Below are 22,705 nucleotides of genomic sequence, written 5' to 3' on the forward strand. Positions count from 1 at the left end.
GATGCAAGGATTCTTCAATATATGCAAATCAATCAATGTGATACACCATATTAACAAATTGAAGGAGAAAACCCATATGATCATCTCAGTAGATGCAGAAAAAGCTTTTGACAAAATTCAACACCATTTATGATAAAAAAAAAATTCTACAGAAAGTGGAAATACAGGGAACCTACCTCAATGTAATAAAGGCCATATGTGACAAGCCCACAACCAACATCATTCTCAATGGTGAAAAACTGAAAGAATTTCCTCTAAGATCAAGAGCAAAAGAAGGATTTCCACTCTTGCCACTATTATTCAACATAGTTTTGGAAGTCCTAGCCATGGCAATCAGAGAAGAAAAAGAAATAAAAGGAATACAAATTGGAAAAGAAGAAGTAAAACTGTCACCATTTGCAGATGACATGATACTATACATAGATATCCTAAAGATGCCATCAGAAAACTACTAGAGCTAATTAATGAATTTGGTTAAGTTGCTTAATTAATGAACAGAAATCTCTTGCAGTCCTATACACTAACAAGGAAAGGTCAGTAGAAAAATTAGGGAAACAATCCCAATCACCATTGCAACAAAATGAATAAAATACCTAGGAATAAACCCACCTAAGGAAGTAAAAGACCTGTACTCAGAAAACTATAAGACACTGATGAAAGAAAACAAAGATGACACAAAAAGATGGAGAGATATACCACGTTCTTGGATTAGCACAATCAATATTGTAAAAATCACTATACTACCAAAAAAATTCTACAGATTCAATGTCATCAGAATCAAATTACCAATGGTGTTTTTTACAGAACTAGAATAAAAAATCTTAAAATTTTTATGGAGACACTAAAGACCCCAAATAGCCAATTCAATCTTGCAGGAAAAAAAAAAAAAAAAAAAACACAGCTGGAGGAATCAGATTCCCTGACTTCAGACTATAGTACAAAGCTACAGTAATCAAGACAATAGGGTACTGGCACAAAAAATGAAATATAGGGCTTCCCTGGTGGCGCAGTGGTTGAGAGTCCGCCTGCCGATGCAGGGGACGCGGGTTCGTGCCCCGGTCTGGGAGGATCCCACATGCCGCAGAGCGGCTGGGCCCGTGAGCCATGGCCGCTGAGCCTGTACTCCGGAGCCTGTGCTCCACAAGGGGAGAGGCCACAACAGTGAGAGGGAGGCCCGCCTACCGCAAAAAAAAAAAAAAAAAAAAAATGGAATATAGCTCAATGGAACAGGATATAAAATCCAGTGATAAACCCACACACACATGGTCAACTAATCTATGGCAAAGTATGTAGGGATATACAATGGACAAAAGACAGTCTCTTGAATAAGTGGTGCTACATGTATAGCTAATTGTCAAAGAATGATATTAGAACACTCCCTACCACCATACACAAAAATAAACACAAAATAGATTAAAGACCTAAATGTAAAACTGGGCACTATAAAATTCTTAGAGGAAAACATAAGAAGAAAACTCTGTGATATAAATCACAGCAAGATCTTTTTTGATCCACCTCCTCAAGTGATGGAAATAAAAATAAATAAATGGGACCTAATGAAACTTAAAAGCTTTTGCAAACAAAGGAAACTACAAACAAGATGAAAATACAGCTCTCAGAATGGGAGAAAATATTTGCAAGTGAATCAATGGACAAAGGATTAATCTTCAAAATATATAAACAGCTCATTCAACTCAATATTTTAAAAAATCCAATTAAAAATGGGCAAAAGACCTAAATAGATATTTCTCCAAAGAAGACATACAGATGACCAAGAGGCACATGAAAAGCTGCTCAACATCACTAATTACTAGAGAAATGCAAATCAAAACTAAAATGAGGTATCACTTCACACCGGTTAGAATGGGTATCATCAGAAAATCTATAAACAATAAATGCTGGAAAAGGTGTGGAGAAAAGGGAACCCTCTTGCACTGTTGTTGGGAATGTAAATTGATACAGCCACTATTTAGAACAGTATGGAGCATCCTTATAAAACAAAAAATAGGGCTTCCCTGGTGGCGCAGTGGCTGAGAGTCCACCTGCCGATGCAGGGGACACGGGTTCGTGCCCCGGTCCGGGAAGATCCCACATGCAGCAGAGCGGTTGCGCCCGTGAGCCATGGCCGCTGAGCCTGAGCATCTGGAGCCTGTGCTCTGCAACGGGAGAGTCCACAACAGTGAGAGGCCCGCGTACCACACACACACAAAAAAAAAATAGAATTACCATATGACCCAGCAATACCACTAATGGATATATACCCAGAGAAAACCATAATTCAAAAAGACACATGCATCCCGATGTTCATTGCAGCACTATTTACAATAGCCAAGTCATGGAAGCAACCTCAATGCCCATTGACAGATGAATGGATAAAGAAGGTGTGGCACATATATACAATGGAATATTACTTAGCCATAAAAAGGAACGAAATTGGGTCATTTGTAGAGACATGGATGGACCTAGAGACTGTCATGTAGAGTGAAATAAGTCAGAAAGAGAAAAAGAGATATATATTATTGCATATATGTGGAATCTAGAAAAATGGTCCAGATGAACCAGTTTGCAAGTCAGGAATAGAGACACAGATGTAGAGAACAAATGTATGGACACCAGTGTGGTAAAGCGGGGGTATGTGGGGTGGTGGTGGGATGAATTGGGATATTGGGAGTGACATATATACACTAACATGTATAAAATAGATAACTACTAAGAACCTGCTGTATAAAAACATAAATAGGGCTTCCCTGGTGGCGCAGTGGTTGAGAGTCCGCCTGCCAATGCAGGGGACGTAGGTTCGTGCCTTGGTCCGGGAAGATCCCACATGCTGTGGAGCGGCTGGGCCCGTGAGCCATGGCTGCTGGGCCTGCGCATCCAGAGCCTGTGCTCCGCAACAGGAGAGGCCACAACAGTGAGAGGTCCGTGTACCGCAAACACACACACACACACACACACACACACACACAAACAAAATAAATAAATAAAAATTTTTAAAAATCTTAAATAAACACTGGAAAGGAAGAAATAAAATTGTCAGTGTTTGTAAATTATACTGTATATAGAAAAATCAAATAAAAACTGAGAGATTATTAAGTTAATAAATGAATTCAATAAAGTTATTAGTAAACTAATAAATGAACTCAATCAATGCAGAAATCTGTTGCATTTCTATACACTAATAATAAACTATTGGAAAGAGAAATTAAGAAAACTATTCCATTTACAATTGCATCAAAAAGAATAAAATACCTAGGAATAAATCTAACCAAAGAGATGAAAAACCTGTACTCTAAAAAGACATTGATGAAAAAATTGAAGATGACACCAATAAGTAAAAATATATGCCTTGCTCAAGGATTGAAAGAATTAGTACTGTTAAAATGACCATACTCCCAAAGACAATGCCTAGATTCAATGCAATCCTTATCAAAATACCAAAGGCATTTTTCCAGACAGAACTTGAACAAAAGACTCTAAATTTGTATAAAAACAAAGACTCCAACTTATCAAAGAATTCTTGAGAAAGAAGAACAAAGCTTAAAGCATCACACTTCCTAATTTCAAATTATACTACAAAGGTATGGTAATCAAAACAGTATGGTATTGGCACAAAAAAAGACACACAGATCAATGGAATGAATAGAGAACCCAGAAATAATCCCACACATATCATCTATTAATCTATGACAAAGAAGGCAAGAGTATATACTGGGGAAAACATGGCCTCTTCAATAAATGGTATTGGAAAAACTGGATGGCTACATACTAAATAAGTCAAATGGATTAAAGACTTAAATGTAATACCTGAAATCATAAAATTCTAGAGGATCACATAAGAAGTATGTTCTTTGACATCAATCTCACCAATTTCTTTTTTGGATATGTCTCCTCCTACAAGGGCAACAAAAGCACAAATAAAGAAATGGAATTAAATCAAACTAAAAAGCTTTTGTATAGCAAAGGACACTATCAAAAAAATTAAAAAGCAGCCTACTGAATCATTTGTGATATTTGAAAATTATATATCTGATATGGGGTTAATATCCAAAATATGCAAAAACGTCATACAACTTAACATCAAAAAAAAAAAAAAACCCAAATTAAAATATGGGCAGAAAACCTGATTAGAAATTTTTCCAACATCATACAGATAGCCAACAGACATAAGAAAAGTTGCTAAGTATTGTTAATCATCAGAGAATGCAATTTAAAACCGCAATGAGATACCACCTCAAATCTGTCAGAGTGACTATCTTTTGACTATCATCAGAAAGGTAACAAATAACAAGTGTTATCAATGGTGTAGAGTAAAGGGAACCCTTGTACACTTTTGGTGAGATTGTAAATTGGTGCAGCCACTATGGACAATAATATAGAGGTCCTCAAAAAATTAAAAATAGAACTCTCGGGCTTACCTGGTGGTGCAGTGGTTAAGAGTCCGCCTGCCGATGCAGGGGACACAGGTTCGTGCCCCAGTCTGGGAAGATCCCACATGCCGTGGAGCGGCTGGGCCTGTGAGCCATGGCCGCTGGGCCTGCACATCCAGAACCAGTGTTCCACAATGGGAGAGGCCACAAAAGTGAGAGGCCCGTGTAACACACACACACACACACACACACACAAAATAGAACTCTCATATGTTCCAGGAATTTCATTTCTGAGCATTTTCCTGAAGAAAACAAAAACATTAATTTGAAAAGATATATGCACACCAAAGTTCTTAGTAGGGTAACTATAATAGTCAAGATATGAAAATAACCTAAGGTCCATTCATTGATAGATGAGTAGATAAAGATGGGGTACACAAACACACACACACACAAATATTACTCAGCCATGAAAAATAATTAAATTTTGCCATTTGAGAGGTGGATGGATCTAGGATTTATTATGCTAAGCGATATAACTCAGACTGAGAAAGACAAATACTGCGTGCTCAGACTTGTATGTGAAATTGGAAACAAAACAAAACAAACAAAACAAAACAAAGACAGACTCACAGATACAGAAAACAAATGAGTGGTTTCAGAGGGGAGGGCCTGGACAAAATGGAGGTGGGTTAAATGGATATTGGCAGTTAGGAGGTACAAACCACCAGTTATAAAATAAATAAGTCATGAGGATGTAATATACATCATTAGTATGTAATATGGTCAATAATATGTATGGGGCAGATGGTTACTGCACCTACTGTGATGATCACTACATAATGTATGCAAATATCAAATTACTAAGTCATATACCTGAAACTGACATAATATTTTATATCAAATGCATTTCAATAAAATAAATAAAAAATAAAATAAAAATTACAGCAAGTGGTATTGGCTGACTCATATTGTTCTTGCTAATTTGATCATTCATATAGCTGTCAAAGGGATGTAATATTGCTATTCATATATACCATTTAAATTTTTTCCAGTGGACTGATATATTGATAATGTAACTCAAAGGAAGATGGAAAAAAAAATCCCCCTGATATTTAGAATTAGGGAAGATAAATCCTTTGTGCAAAATAGTATAAAATATATAAAGAAAGATAAAAAGATGGTCGTAAAAAAACTCTGCAATGATGGCATTCTTTTTCTTCAGATTCTTCCTTGGTTTCACCATCTTGAGTTTTTGGTCCATCATTCTTACCAGTTTTCTGTACCAGCGGTTTTCAACTAAGACTCTTAATCAAAATATCATTGACATTGTCAAAAAAGTAATACCCAACTAGCAAGCATTACCTGTCATGAATAGTCTAGCACTATTCACAGAGATGGCTTTTAGAAGACATAATGTAGCAAAGTCACTGTAAATTTCAGGAATGACAAACAGGCATAGCACTAAGATCACTCTGGCATTGGCATTTAGAAGCCACATGACCTTGAATAAACAACTTACCCCTTCTGAGCTTGGGTGTCCCTATTTGTAAACAAAGAGAACTAAAATATTAGACTTCTAGAGCCCCTTTTCATTTTAAATATTGACAATTATAGTAATTTACATGGATATTTAACAGAAACATTTATGAAGTGATGGTAGAGTTTCTACTAAGGACTATTCTTAGTGAAAGTATTGTTTGTGCAGTGGCACAATGGTAATCACAGGAAGCAAGGTTCTGGTATTGTCCATCACAAAAATGGAGTACTGAAGGATATGTTTTAAATAATGAGGTCATTAAATGACATTCTGTTTTTCTACTATTTCTACTAATAGCATACTTTAGAGTGCCTTGGGAGTCATTTTATTTAGTTTGTTTATGTTAAGTATAAATAAAATCTTTTTCTTTTAATTTGGCAAGTTTAGCTTTGAAATTGCCAAGTTTTAGCTAAAAATATAAATGATAAATATAAATCTTAATTTTCTACATATAACACTGGTGAGTAATTAAATATTAAAACAGTATTTGATAAGGAACACTGTTTAAAAGAGAAAGCTAAAGAGGTGATATAATTAAAGACATGGCAATTAAATCTGGGATGTCTTTCTTCAGTTTTGAGTCTAGATTCTTTCTTAAATACGTAATGTCTTCAATGCCACAAATTATATTTTATATTTTGATTTTTGATGTTATATTTTTGTATTCCTATAGAACAATTAATCCAGTATTGTAAATCTATGGATGCCAAATTAATTATGTTGAAAATGTGAGCTATTGATACATATATACACACAGATTTACAGACATATAATCTCACATAGTTTCACCCACACTGAATTACTAAGATATTGGATTGGCCTTCATAACTTTTATATATTTTTATACAATTTATGGTCTATCCATTATTTTTCCTGAGTCAATAGAAATTTACCCTTAAAATATCCTAAAGTTATCATCTTGTATAAGTATTTTTATTACATTTTTTGCCTTTCATAGAAGTCTAAATTATAATTTCTTGACAGATTAATAAAGTTATTTATGGTATAATTATAGTGCCTATCTATAGAAATGCTTGCTTTTATGTCAAATGATCCCAGAATTGAACTTCTAAAATATTTTTGTTTCGTCTTGTATTTTAAAATAATTTTCTCTTGTCCCTAAATTATAGGTTTCAGTTTATTTTACTATAAAAATATGTTTCCAGAAATCCATTTTTAAAAATTTATTTATTATTTTTATTTATTTATTTTTGGCTGTGTTGGGTCTCTTTTGCTGTGTGAGGGCTTTCTCTAGTTGCATCGAGCAGGGGCTACTCTTCGTTGCAGTGCGTAGGCTTCTCATTGCAGTGGCTTCTCTCGTTGTGGAGCACGGGCTCTAGGCATGTGGGCTTCAGTAGTTGAGGCACTTGGGCTCAGTAGTTGTGGCTCATAGGCTCTAGAGCACAGGCTCAGTAGTTGTAGTGCACGGGCTTAGTTGCTCTGAGGCATGTGAGATTTTCCTGGACCAGGGATCGAACCCATGTCCCCTGCATTGGCAGGCAGATTCTCAACCACTGTGCTACCAGAGAAGCCAAGAAACCCATTTCTTCTGAAATTTTGGTTCTAAAAGTTGTAAACTGAATAAAAACAGTAACCAGCATATAATATCTGACTCTAATATCAAATAGACTGAGAAAGAAATCCTGAGAATCTCCCGTTATGAGAAACTTTAATAAAATTATAGGAACTTTATTCTATGGATTTTTTTTTTAACATTTGCTTTGGCTATTAAGAATTGTTTTTTAGTTTGATTTCTGATTTATGGTCTTATTTTGTATAGTATTTGCTTTCCTGGCTTGTATATTTAAATCACAGTTGGTTGTATATTCATGTTTCAGATCCACCTTATCGGAGAAGGTGTCTATTACTTTGTAGTTTGGATGACTATATGAGTTATCATACAAACAGAGCACCTTTGAGTGAAAAGCAGTGCTAAAAAAAATTAACAAATATTAATTGAGCTATACCTGCTACTATAGGGAACAAAATTTGCCACCACAAAATATTTCTGTGGCATGCAGATTATTTCTAGCTGAAAGTAATCAAGGCCTAAAAGACTCAGGAATAAATTTTGACCTTCTCCCTAACTGCCTAAAGAATGTAGATAGAGGACCTATTCCAAGAAGGGAGCTATCACCATAGACAATTATAGTGTGAACTAGGTGTGGTAGACAGCGAAGGGAGCATAGTAAAGTTTGTTAGAATTCTTCTCAGTGTCCCACTGTCTGCAGGGTGCAGCAAACATTTGTTTACAACATTCGTTTCCTCATCTCCATTTAAATTGGCTTTCTCTCTTCAAAGTTCCAACCACTACCCCCAACATCCTCTTCTGTCTTAACTGAAGATGGTATTTAATGTGAGAATTTCAGCTATTTTGGTGAGTTACTCAGTTTTTCTGGGTCTCTTCCATGTACACATGTTATTAAACTTTTGTTTGATTTTCTCTTGCTAATCTGTCTCATATCAATTTAAGTCTTGGACCAGCTAGAAGAGCATAGAAGGGTAAAGGAAAAATCTCTTCTTCTCTTACAGTACCAACAAGGAATGTCCTTAGAAAATCAGGATTCCTGTCCACCTTGTTTGCAGTAATGTTAATAGTAAATTGTTTTCAAGTGTCTCAGACCAAATGCAATGGGCCACCATAGCATTTGTCCATTTTCTCAAGATAAAAATCTATGATCAATCTATATAAATTCAGGATATAATTCTGGTTGCAAACCTGCTCTCTCTTCTCATATTTAGAGCTGGATTGACCTTTGTTGATTCTCTTAATGCCAATACTGATAATATTAGTTTGCCCTTAAATCTTTGGCTATGTTTTTAAAATTTTTTAAATTTTCTTTTAGTTTTTTCTTTAATAATTTCTGACTATATGGCAAGCCCTTAAGATATAAACTTATTTCTAGAGTTAAAGTAGTTTCTTAAAATATGTCTTACTTCTAGAGGGATTAGGTGATACATGCTTGATAATATTTGAGGGACACATAAAAGGAATATACATATTAAGACTACAGTAATGTAACTGAGCTGGACGCTATGGGGCCTTCCTGGGACAGGTACTTCCCCCATATCCTCTGCTTTCCTTTGAAGCTCTACTTTGAAGTTCGTAGATAAAAGTATTTGATGCACATTCCTGAGTTGTTTTACAGATGTGAAAACCCCCCACTTAATGGAAGATGTTAACTACTTGATGACCATGAGCACATAGCCCAGGCCTCCTGAAGCCTAAGTACTGATAATGTAAACCCCTGTGACACCACCCTGTTACCTCACCATTAGCCAATAAGAGAATTATGCATGGGCTGATAACACACCTTGAGACACCCCCAACTCATCTGACTTTTAAAAATGCTTTGCTGAAAGCCATTGAGGAACTGTTTTTTTTTTTTTTTTTTACATCTTTATTGGAGTATAATTGCTTTAAAATGGTGTGTTACTTTCTGCTTTACAACATAGTGAATCAGTTTTACATATACATATGTTCCCATATCTCTTCCCTCTTGCATCTCCCTCCCTACAATCTTCCATATCCAACTCCTCTAGGTGGTCACAAAGCACCGAGCTGATCTCCCTGTGCCATGCAGCTACTTCCCACTAGCTATCTATTTTACGTTTGGTAGTGTATATATGTCCATGCACTCTCTCGCTTTGTCACAGCTTATCCTTCCCCCTCCTCATATCCTCAAGTCCATTCCCTGGTAGGTCTGTGTCTTTATTCCTGTCTTACCTCAAGGTTTTTCATGACATTTTTTTTTCTTAAATTCCATATATATGTGTTAGCATACAATATTTGTCTTTCTCTTTCTGACTTACTTCACTCTGTATGACAGACTCTAGGTCCATCCACCTCATTACAAATAGCTCAACTTCAGGTTATTTATGGCTGAGTAATATTCCATTGTATCTATGTGCCACATCTTCTTTATCCATTCACCCAATGATGGACACTTAGGTTATTTCCATCTCCTGGCTATTGTAAATAGAGCTGCAATGGACATTTGGGTACATGACTCTATTTGAATTATGGTTTTCTCAGGATATATGCCCAGTTGTGGGATTGCTGGGTCATATGGTAGTTCTATTTGTAGTTTTTAGAGGAACTTCCATATTGTTGTCCATACTGGCTGTACCAATTCACATTCCCACCAGCAGTGTAAGAGTGTTCCCCTTTCTCCATGCCCTCTCCAGGATTTATTGTTTCCAGATTTTTTGATGATGGCCATTCTGACTGGTGTGAGATGATATCTCATTGTAGTTTTGATTTGCATTTCTCTAATGATTAATGATGCTGAGCATTCTTTCATGTGTTTGTTGGCAGTCTGTATATCTTTTTGGAGAAATGCCTATTAAGGTCTTTTGCCCATTTTTTGGATTGGGTTGTTTGTTTTTTTGTTATTGAGCTGCATGTAAATTTTGGAGATTAATCCTTTGTCAGTTGCTTCATTTGCAAATATTTTCTCCAATTCTGAGTGTTGTCTTTTGGTCTTTGTTATGGATTCCTTTGCAGTGCAAAAGCTTGGAAGTTTTTAGGTCCCATTTGTTCATTTTTGTTTTTATTTCCATTTCTCTAGAAAATGGATCAAAAAGGATCTTGCTGTGATTTATGACATAGAGTGTTCTGCCTATGTTTTCCTCTAAGAGTATGACAGTTTCTAGCCTTACATTTAGGTCTTTAATCCATTTTGAGCTTATTTTTGTCTATGGTGTTAGGGAGTGATCTAATCTCATACTTATACATGTACCTGTCCAGTTTTCACAGCACCACTTATTGAAGAGGTTGTCCTTTATCCACTGTACATTCCTGCCTCCTTTGTCAAAGATAAGGTGACCATATGTGCGTGGGATTATATCTGGGCTTTCTATCCTGTTCCATTGATCTATCTTTCTGTTTTTATGCCAGTACCATACTTTCTTGATTGCTGTAGCTTTGTAGTATAGTCTGAAGTCAGGGAGCCTGATTCCTCCAGCTCCGTTTTTCATTCTCAAGATTGCTTTTGTTATTTGGGGTCTTTCGTGTTTCCATACAAATTGTGAAATTTTTGTTCTACTTCTGTGAAAAATACCAGTGGTAGTTTGATAGGGATTGCATTGAATCTGTAGATTGCTTTGGGTAGTAGAGTCATTTTCACAATGTTGATTCTTCCAATCCAAGAACATGGTATATCTCTCCATCTATTTGTATCATCTTTAATTTCTTTCATCAGTGTCCTATATTTTTCTTCATACAGTTCTTTTGTCTCCTTACATAGGTTTATTCCTAGATATTTTATTCTTTTTGTTGCAATGGTAAATGGAAGTGTTTTCTTGATTACACTTTCAGATTTTTCATCATTAGTGTATAGGGATGACAGAGATTTCTGTGCATAAGTTTTGTATCCTGCTACTTTACCAAATTCACTGATTAGCTCTGGTAGGTTTCTGATAGCATCTTTAGGATTCTCTATGTATAGTATCATGTCATCTGCAAATAAGGACAGCTTTATTTCTTCTTTTCCGATTTGGATTCCTTTTATTTCCTTTTCTTCTCTGATTGCTGTGGCTAAAACTTCCAAAACTAAGTTGAATAAGAGTGGTGAGACTGGGTAGCCTTGTCTTGTTCCTGATCTTAGTGGAAATACTTTGTTTTTCACCATTGAGGATGATGTTGGCAGTTATTACTTCTCCTTTTTGGTTTCTAATTCTATTCACTTGAGTCTTCTCCCTTTTTTTCTTGATGTGTCTGGCTAATGTTTTATCAATTTTGTTTATCTTCTCAAAAACCAACATTTAGTTTTACTGATCTTTGTTCTCATTTCCTTCATTTCTTTTTCATTAATTTCTCATCTGATTTTTATGATTTCTTTCCTTCTGCTAACTATGGGGTTTTTCTATTCTTCTTTCTCTAATTGCTTTATTTGCAAAGTTAGGTTGTTTATTCGTGATGTTTCCTATTTCTTAATGTAGCATTGTATTGCTATAAACTTCCTTCTTAGAACTGCTTTTTCTGCATCTCATAGATTTTGGGTCATCGTGTCTCCATTGTCATTTGTTTCTAGGTATTTTTTTATTTCCTCTTTGATTTCTTCAGTGATCACTTCGTTATTAAGTAATGTATTGTTTAACCTCCATGTGTTTGTATTTTTTACATATCTTTTCCTGTATTTGATATCTAGTCCCATAGCATTGTAGTTGGAAAAAATACTTGATACAATTGCAATTTTCTTAAATTTACCAAGGCTTGATTTGTGACCCAAGATATGATCTATCCTGGAGAATGTTCCATGAGTACATGAGAAAAATGTGTATTCTGTTGTTTTTGGATGGAATGTCCTATAAATATCAATTAAGTCCATCTTGTTTAATGTATCATTTAAAGCTTGTGTTTCCTTATTTATTTTCATTTTGGATGATCTGTCCAATGGTGAAAGTGGGTGTTAAAGTCCCCTACTATGAATGTGTTACTGTTGTTTTCCCCTTTTATGGCAGTTAGTATTTGCTTTATGTATTGAGGTGCTCCTATGTTGGGTGCATAAATATTTACAATTCTTATATCTTCTTCTTGGATCCATCACTTGATCATTATGTAGTGTCCTTCTTTGTCTCTTCTAATAGTCTTTATTTTAAAGTGTATTTCATCTGATATGAGAATTGCTACTCCAGCTTTCTTTTGGTTTCCATTTGCATGGAATATCTTTTTCCATCCCCTTACTTTCAGTCTGTATGTGTCTCTAGGTCTGAAGTTCATCTCTTATAGACAGCATATATATGGGTCTTGTTTTTGTATCCATTCAGCCAGTCTGTGTCTTTTGGTGGGAGCATTTAGTCCATTTCCATTTAAGGTAATTATCAATATGTATGTTCGTATTCCCATTTTCTTAATTGTTTTGGGTTTGCTATTGTTGGTCCTTTCCTTCTCTTGTGTTTCTTGCCTACAGAACTTCCTTTAGCATTTGTTGTAAAGCTGGTTTGATGGTGCTGAACTCTCTCAGGTTTTGCTTCTCTGTAAATGTTTTAATTTCTCCATCAAATCTGAATGAAATCCTTGCTGGGTATAGTAATCTTGTTTGTAGGTTTTTCTCCTTCATCCCTTTAAATATGTCCTGCCAGCCTCTTCTGGCTTGCAGAGTTTCTGCTGAAAGATCAGCTGTTAACCTTATGGGGATTCCCTTGTGTTTTTTGATTTTTTTCCTTGCTGCTTTTAATGTTTTCTTTATATTTAATTTTTGATAGTTTGATTAATATATGTCTTGGCATATTTCTCCTTGGATTTATCCTGTATGGGACTTTCTGTGCTTCCTGGACTTGATAAACTATTTCCTTTCTCATATTACAGAAGTTTGCAACTATAATCTCTTCAAATATTTTCTCAGTCCCTTTCTTTTTCTCTTCTTCTTTTGGACCCCTATAATTCGAATGTTCATGTGTTTAATGTTGCCCCAGAGGTCTCTGAGACTGTCCTCAGTTCTTTTCATTCTTTTTTCTTTATTCTGCTCTGCAGTAGTTATTTCCACTATTTTATCTTCCAGGACACTTCTCCGTTCTTCTGTCTCAGTTATTTTGCTATTGATCACATCTAGAGTGTTTTTAATTTAATTTATTGTGTTGCTCATCGTTGCTTGTTTCATCTTTAGTTCTTCTATGTCCTTGTTAAATGTTTCTTGCATTTTCTGAGTTCTATTTCCAAGATTTTGTATCATCTTTACTATCATTATTCTGAATTATTTTCAGGTAGACTGCCTATTTCCACTTCATTTGTTAAGTCTGGTGGAATTTGTCTTGCTCCTTCATCTGCTGTGTGTTTCCCTGTCTTCTCATTTTGCTTATCTTACTGTGTTTGAGGTGTCCTTTTTGCAGGCTACAGGTTTGTTTTTCCTGTTGTTTTTGGTGTCTGTCCCCAGTGGCTAAAGTTGGTTCAGTCGGATGTGTAGGCTTCCTCATGGAGGGGACTAGTGCCTGTGTTCTGGTGGATGAGTCTGGATCTTGTATTTCTGGTGGGGAGGTTCACGTCTAGCATTGTGTTTTGGGTTTCTGTGGCCTTATTATGATTTCAGGCAGCCTATCTGCTAATGGGTGGTGTTGTGTTCCTGTCTTGCTAGTTGTTTGGCATAGGGTGTCCAGAACCGTAACTTGCTGGTTGTTGAGTGAAGCTGGGTGCTGGTGTTGAGATGGAGATCTCTGTGAGATTTTCGCCATTTGATATTATGTGGAGCTGGGAGGTCTCTTGTGGACCAGTGTTCTGAAGTTGGCTCTCCCACCTCAGAGGCACAGCACTGATTCCCGGCTGCAGAACTAAGATTCTTTCATCCACTTGGCTCAGAATAAAAGGGAGAAAATGTAGAAAGAAAGAAAGAAAGAGGGAGGGAGAGAGGGAGGGAGGGAAGGTAAGAAAGAAAGAAGATCAAATAAAATAAAATAAAGTTATTAAAATAAAAAATAATTGTTAAGAAAAAAATTTTTTTTTATGAAAAAGAAAAAAAACCTGACTGATAGAACCCTATGACAAATGATGGAAGCAAAGGTATACAGACAAAATCTCACACAGAAGCATACACATACACACTCACAAAAAGAGGAAAGGGGGAAAAAATAATAAATCTTGCTCTCAAAGTCCACCTCCTCAATTTGGGATGACTCATTGTGTATTCATGTATTCCACAGATGCAGGGTACATGAAGTTGATTGTGGAGCTTTAATCTGCTGCTTATGAGGCTGCTGGGAGAGATTTCCCTTTTTCTTCTTTGTTCACAGAGCTCCCGGGGCTCAGCTTTGGATTTGGCCCTGCCTCTGCATGTAGGTCGCCGGAATGCATCTGTTCTTCTCTCAGACAGGACAGGGTTAAAGGAGCATCTGCTCTGGGACTCTGGCTCACTTAGGCTGTGGGGAGGGAGGGGTGCCGATGTGGGGCAAGCCTGAAGAGGCAGTGGCCAGTGGGACGTTGCACCAGCCTGAGGCGTGCCGTGCATTCTCCCGGGGAAGTTGTCCCTGGATCCTGGCACCCTGGCAGTGGTGGGCTGCACAGGCTCCCGGGAGGGTTTGTGGATAGTGACCTGTGCTTGCACACAGGCTACTTGGTGATGGCAGCAGCAGCCTTAGCGTCTCATGCCCGTCTCTGGTGTCCGCACTTTTAGCCGTGGCTCTCATTCGTCTCTGGAGCTCCTTTAAGCAGTGCTCTTAATCCCCTCTCCTCACCCACCAGGAAACAAAGAGGGAAGAAAAAGTCTCTTGCCTCTTTGGCAGGTCCAGACTTTTCCCCGGACTCCCACCCAGCTAGCCGTGGTGCACTAACCCCCTTCAGGCTGTGTTCACGCTGCCAACCCCAGTCCTCTCCCTGCACTCCGACCAAAGCCCGAGCCTCAGCTCCCAGCCCTGCATGCCGTGGCGGGTGAGCAGACAAGCCTGTCAGGCTTGTGAGTGCCGGTGGGCACTGATCCTCTGTGTGGGAATCTATCCTCTTTGCCCTCCGCACCCCTGTTGCTGTGCTCTCCTCTGTGCCTCCGAAGCTTCCCCCTCCGCCACCCACAGTCTCCACCCGTGAAGGGGCTTCCTAGTGTGTGGAAACCTTTCCTCCTTCACAGCTCCCTCCCACTGGTGCAGGTCCCGTCTCGATTATTTTGTCTCTGTTTATTTTTTTTTCTTTTGCCCTACCCAGGTACGTGGGGACTTTCTTGCCTTTTGTGAGGTCTGAGGTCTTCTGCCTGCATTCAGTAGGTGTTGTGTAGGAGTTGTTCCACGTGTATATGTATTTCTGGTGTATCTGTGGGGAGGAAGGTGATCTCCACGTCTTACTCTTCTGCCATCTTCCCCAAAGCCTCGGGAGCTGGGGTTTTCAGAGTAATAGCCACCTGTATCTTAGCATGGCCCTACGATAAATCTTCCTCTGCTCCAAACTCTAATGTTTCAGTTTTTTTGGACTCATTGTGCATTGGGCACAGAAACTTGTGCTAACAGTAATAGGAAACCTGTATTAGAGTCTGGTGTTGTGTAGGCAGTAGTGAGTAGGACACTGAAGGGATTATTACAAAGACAGCAGAAATCTCTAGACCTCCTTCATACCAGATTGGTTAAAGGACTTGCGTTGACTTCAGAGTTGGTTAAGAGCTAAACTAAATATCAAATTTAAATTATATTTCATATTGCTCCAAAATGTCTTAATCCAAGCAGTTGTCAGATGTTGGGGGCCATGCCCAGGTGTAGGAAGTTTCAGTGAGTGGATATATTAATACATCAAAAAAGTAGAATCTAGAGTACTTGAATTATTTTTATTATTTCTAATAAGGCTGAGGATTAAATACCTTTGTAATTAAATTGAATTTATTATATTTATTTTGTTAGAGTTTCACTTAAATACACTGACAAATTATTTTTTCAAAAACTTTCTTCTATTTTGATTTATATTACATATTTTATATATATATATATGTATATTATATATATTATATATATATATATATATATATATATATATATATATATATATATATATATATATATATATATATATATATATTGATATATACTTTTTTTTGCATTTAGGCCAGGACAAAAGATAACTTAGGTATCAGAGGTAACCCATGGCCACAATTTGCATACTTCTACCTTACTCCTTTTCACAATTGGTACAATGTTTAATTTTGTGCTCTCTCACTGTCTCAAACTTTAAGCACTTTGAGAACAGAGGCTCAATTTTGTTGTATTATGCATTTTCTTGACTTAAGATAGTACTTGGTACACACTAAGGGATTCCCTTAGAGAAGTGAAATAAGAAAGAGCTTGAATGGGAGTGGAGATGGATTCTAGTCACTGCTGGCTTGCTGCATGGCCTGAGATAAAGTTATGTAACCTACATGAGCCTTAAGTTTCCATTTATAAATGAGTAATATAACTTTTTTGAAAGCATAGATCTGAAACCAATAGATGGAAACTATAGAGAGGAAAATTTCAGCTCATTGCAAGAAAACTTTCTAATAATTAATGTTTTCAAAATGCTCTACTTGTCTGCTTCCAGAACAACAATTCCTGATCAACAGAAGTGGTCAAACATATGTAGTGGTCAGAAGTGGTCAAACATAGGTCAAACATTCACATAACTTTTATTACACTATATTTTAAATTTTGTACTATTTTATTGGTAGTTGTTAATCTCTGAGTCTAAATTATAAATTAAAGTTTATCATAGGTAAAAAAAAATAAATTCTTAACCAAAATATTGCCTCTAAGAGGACAGTCACTTCATTTCTGTACAACATTTTACTCAAATTCTAGGAGGTAACAGTAATAGTAATTTTCCTATCTACTTCTTGGATTTGTTGTAAGGATAAAATTTCAATTAATGTTGAATAGTAACAACACCAAAAGAAAACAAGGCAATATCATTAAAAGTATTTTTATGGTGTTCTCTCCTATCTCCTACAGGGAAATAAGCTTTGTTAAATCTACTGTATAGATTACCTATTGCATGTGGGTGTTTGTTTAATAATGGTTTGGAAGCCAACAAGTCACCATTTTTAAGCCTGATATATTCCTGATTATGTTTGGCTGCAGTTGAAACTAAGTTAGAAAAATATTTAATGGTATACAGGTGAAATAATTTTATTTTTTAAATTGTGTATTTGAAAGTTTCTTATTGTTTCCAAAGCATATAATCTTAGAGTTAGAAAGTGTTACAACAAGCAGGTAGCTAGATATGAGCAGAGAAAGGGGTGCATGGGCCAGATGGTAGGAAAGGGTGATAAATGTCCTGGAGGCAGACAAAGAAAGGTGGGAAAAGGTAGGAATCTCCAGGGTCCAAATGTAACCTGTTGTTCTTTATGCTCTCATTACAATAAAATTAGCCTTGCAAATAAGATGTACCCATCATGTACCAAACTCATGACACTTTTGATCAAAGTGAAAGAAGGACAAAAATCCTTCCATCCCTTGGGGAGGTGACACTGGGATAAAAATCAGGGAATACAACCCCAAACCCCTCCCTCCCCAATGAATATTCCATCCCTTCTTTTGTACACCCCACATAACAGGCTTGCCAATAACACTCAGGGCAGCTATTCACCTGAAACTGCCTGATCTCATCTCAAGAGTGTACTATCACTTAAATTCTCACTTTGCTTTCTTAACCTTCCTGTCTTGTCTCAGAATTCTTTCTGTGACAAGACAAGAACATTTCACCCAGAACAAAAACACTTGAGTGTGTATATGCAGATTTATCTCTTAACATTCACCATTTCACCCACAAATGGGTAGTATTCTTCATCTCTAGCTATATCAAACTCATAAATGATCCTTTAATATGCTATATCAATCAATATGCTATATCAATTGCTGTGTAACAAACCACCTCAAATTCAGGAGATTGAAGCAACTAGTGTTGATGATTTTTCTAGTTCACAAGTCTATGAGGTTGATGGAGCAGATCTGTTTCAGGCTGTGAGTCATCTGGGTTTTGCGCCAATCTTTGAGTTGGATTTAGGACTGCTTCTCATACTTCTTCATTCTTCTGGGACCAAGAGCTACCTGTCTTATGCTTTTCTCTTTGGGAATTAGCAGAAGCACTATTAGTGTCTCTTCAGACTGTGACCCAGAACTAACACGTTGACTCATTTGCTTAAAAATCATTGATCTAAGCAGTGACATGGCCAAGCCTACTCTTGTGGGGAGGAGAAACGTCTCAGTATTCATGATTGTATTAGCACCAAAAGTGTACTTTCTCTTGGATAACACAGCTTTTTAAAAAAATAATTGAAATATTTTTTATTCTAAATATTCACAATCACTTCAACATTTTTCCCCCATATCCAAATGTCCCTGGAAACAAATGATTTTGTTTATATATGGCTTTTAAATAGTCTTAATATATCTCATAAATATAGAAAAAAAACAGCTTTTTCCAGTGGCTTGTATAGTACCAATATTCCAATTAATGCAGTTATTTTTAAAATAGTTTCATCAAATAGATGAGATAATAAAACTTTTTTTTTTTTATGGTACAAACGGGCCTCTCACCTTTGCGGCTTCTCCCATTGCTGAGACCAGGATCCAGATGTGCAAGCTCAGTGGCCATGGCTCATGGGCTTAGCTGCTCCTCAGCATGTGGGATCCTCCCAGACCGGGGCATGAACCCGCGGCCCCTGCTTCGGCAGGCAGACTCTCAACCACTGCACCACCAGGGAATCCCAATAAAACATTTTTTTAACATCTTTATTGGAGTATAATTGCTTTACAATGGTGTGTTAGTTTCTGCTTTATAACATAGTGAATCACCTATACATTTAGATATATCCCCATATCTCCTCCCTCTTGTGTCTCCCTCCCACACTCCCTATCTCACCACTCTAGGTGGTCACAAAGCACCGAGCTGATCTCCCTGTGCTATGTGGCTGCTTCCCACTAGCTATCTGTTTTACATTTTGTAGTGTATATATGTCCATGCCACTCTCTCACTTCATCCCAACTTACACTTGTCCTCCCCATGTCCTCAAGTCCATTCTCTATGTCTTCATCTTTATTCCTGTCCTGCCCTTATGTTCTTCATCACCATATTTTTTTTTAGATTCTGTATATATGTGTTAGCATGTGGTATTTATTTTTCTCTTTCTTACTTACTTCACTCTGTAAACCAGACAAAGATGTCACAAAGAAAGAAAACTACAGGTCAATATCACTGATGAATATATATGCCAAAATCCTTAACAAAATACTAGCAAACAGAATCCAACAGCACATTAAAAGGATCGTACACCATGATCAAGTGGGGTTTATCCCAGGAATGCAAGGATTCTTCAATACACACAAATCAATCAATGTGATGCACCATATTAACAAATTGAAGGAGAAAAACTACATGATCATCTCAATAAGTGCAGAAGAATCTCTTGACAAAATTCAACACCAATTTATGCTAAAAACCTCCCAGAAAGTAGGCATAGAGGGAACTTTCCTCAACATAATAAAGGCCATATATGACAAACCCACAGTCAACATCATTCTCAATGGTTAAAAACTGAAACCATTTCCACTAAGATCAGGAACAAAACAAGGTTGCCCACTATTATTCAACATAGTTTTGGAAGTTTTAGCCATTTTTAAAAAAAATTTTAAATTTTTGTTTGCAAAGGAAAATAATATAATGAAGATATATATTCAACTAAATGTTTCTAATAAAAATTATCATCACATTAGGGTCTAGGACAGAGTTTTGTGCAAATCTGAGGGAGAATAATAAACTATTTTACTAATTTTATGATCTCATTGGCAATATTACATCAATACCTTTACTTTTATATCTAAAAAATTAAGGGAATGTTGAAATATTTGGAGTGACAAGGAGTCATGTTTTTTTTGCTAATTCTTATTTAATTCCTGATTGCTATTAAAAATTTGCTCTTCTGTTTGAGTAAATTCATCTTCTACTCTGTGGTGAAAGAATTTGAGGTTAAAGCATAAACTGACGTCAGAGATTGAAAAGATCTAAAGAAGTTACCTACTTTATCAGCAGTGTCCAAGTTATCCCAATAAGCGGGCTCATTGTCGATCCTAACCTGGGTCTTATATGCATCTTCTGAGAATAATGCAAGAAAAAGTTTACATTTAAATATATTCAACATAAATGTTATGATTAATTTTTAGATTTCATAACGAAGAATAATGTTTAATTAGGTTACTAATCAAGAGAATCATGTACTGTACTTAATTACAGCACATAGATTACATAGAGTACATAGGATGTAACCCAGGGAAATAGAAGAAAGGAGTTTCTGCTTAAAGAGAAGTCAGGTGGGTTTCTTCTTCATCAGAAGAATTTCATGATTTGAGGTCCCTTAGTCATATTACCTAGGGAACAAACCATGGAACAAATTTATCAGTTCTTTCTAATCATGCACTGCAAATTTGCATCTTAACATTATAATCAAAAGTGAAAGGCTAAAAGCTCTTCCTCTAATATCAGAAACAAGACAAGGACACCTGCTTTAACATTTTTATTTAATGTAGTAGTGGAAGTTCTAGCCAGAGCAAAAAGGCAAGAAAAAAAAGGCATACGAATTGGAAAAGGAGTAAAATTATCTCTGTTTGCAGACAATATGGCTTTATATGTAGAAAACTCTAAAGATTCCACAACACACACACACACACACACATCGAACTTCTAAACAAATTCAGCAAAGTTGAACAATTCAAAATCAACACACAAACATCAGTTGTATTTCTGTATACTAACAATGAACAATCTGAAAAACAAAGTAAGAAAATGATTTCATTTACAATAGGATCAAAAGTAAATACTTCAGAGCAACTAGATATATAATGAAAGTTTTGGATTATAACTCAAGGAATAAAATAAGCATCCCTGCATCCCTGCTGATATAAATAAATAATTGAATACATAAATAATACATATATACATACATATTTCAGAATAAACTTAGCTAAGGAGATAATGTTGTACACTGAAAACTATAAAACATTTTACTTTGTTTACTTGTTATTAACTTATATAAGTTCATTGCATATTCTGGAATATAAACAGTTAGTTACAAGATATATATTTTGTGAATATTTTCTTCTATTCTGTAGGTGATTTTTTTTGCTTTATTAATAGTAGCCTTTGATGAATAAAAAATCCTTAATTTTATCAAGTCCAGTTTATTTGTTTTTTTATTGTTGCTCATGCTTTTGGTATCATAGCTTAGGATATATTACCAAATTCAAGATCATGAATATCTAACCTTATGTTTTCTTCTAAGACTTTTATAATCTGGTCTTTAGGTCACTGATCCATTTTCAATTAATATTTTTTGTAGGTTGTTTGGTAATGCTATAAATTAATTTATTTGTATAAAATTATCTTATTATTCTTTTCATTTCTGTAAGGTTGGTAGTAATGTTCCTACTTTAATTTCAGATTTTAGTTATTTGATTAAACTCTTTTTCTTAGTCAACCTAGCTATTAGAGCCATTGTCAATTTTATTCATTGTTTTGAAAAATCAACACTTTGTGTCATTAATTTTCTCTACAGTTTTTTATTCTCTATTTTATTTACTGCTCTTCTAATTATTTATTATGTCTTCTTATTGTTTCCTTCTTTCTACTCATTCTGGGTTTAGTTTGTTCTTTCTCTAGTTACTTAGGGTTTAAAGTTAGTTTGTTAATTTGGGATATTTCTTTTTAATGTATGCATTTAGAGTTATAAATTTCCCTTTTAATGTTATTGCTCCATTCCATAAGTTTTGGAATGTTGTGTTTTCATGTTCATTAATCTCTAAATATTTTCTAATTTAACATCTGATTTCTTCTTTCAACCTTTGGTTTTTTAATTTCCATATATTTGTAAATATTTCAGTTTTCCTCTCCTTTTGCTATTGGTTTCATTCCATTGTGATTGGAAAAGGTATTTTGTGTCATTTCAATCTTACTTCCGATATATTCTTGGAAAGTTAAGGAATGATTCCTGTAAGAAACAGCACCTAAACTGAGTAGGAGTTACAAAAAAGTAAAGAAAAAGGAAAACTGAAATCAGAATCTCAGATGTTATAAAGATGATGGAACAAAAAAAGATCATAGATAATTTCAGTGTGGCTAAATCTTAGAGTTCAGGAAAGAAAAGTAAAATTTAAGAGATATATTAAACTTGCTTATTAATATATTAAATTGAATCATATTTTTGAGTGAGGCATCTGAAGTCAGACTGGCTGAGTTTAAATCCTGGCTCTACCACTACCAGCTTTCTGATTTTAGGAAATTTACTTTATGTCTCTAAAATATATAGTACTCATTTTAAAATGTTTTAATAATATTGGTATTTAACTCATGGAATTGGTCAGAGGA

At 35.7% G+C, this 22,705-nt stretch overlaps 1 protein-coding gene across 1 annotated transcript in view; it reads right to left on the minus strand.

The window, feature by feature from the left end:
- The window catches only part of RIT2 (Ras like without CAAX 2), a gene marked incomplete at both ends in the record, with an annotated part of 543,330 nt that overhangs the window by 298,572 nt on the left and 222,053 nt on the right, over nucleotides 1–22,705 (minus strand). Inside the window, 1 exon segment of the mRNA XM_079718180.1 lies at nucleotides 20,367–20,440. Within this exon segment, the coding sequence (XP_079574306.1) occupies nucleotides 20,367–20,440 (74 nt within the window).

Source organism: Hyperoodon ampullatus (genome assembly GCF_949752795.1).
Source record: "Hyperoodon ampullatus genome assembly, chromosome: 13".
NCBI lineage: Eukaryota > Metazoa > Chordata > Mammalia > Artiodactyla > Ziphiidae > Hyperoodon > Hyperoodon ampullatus.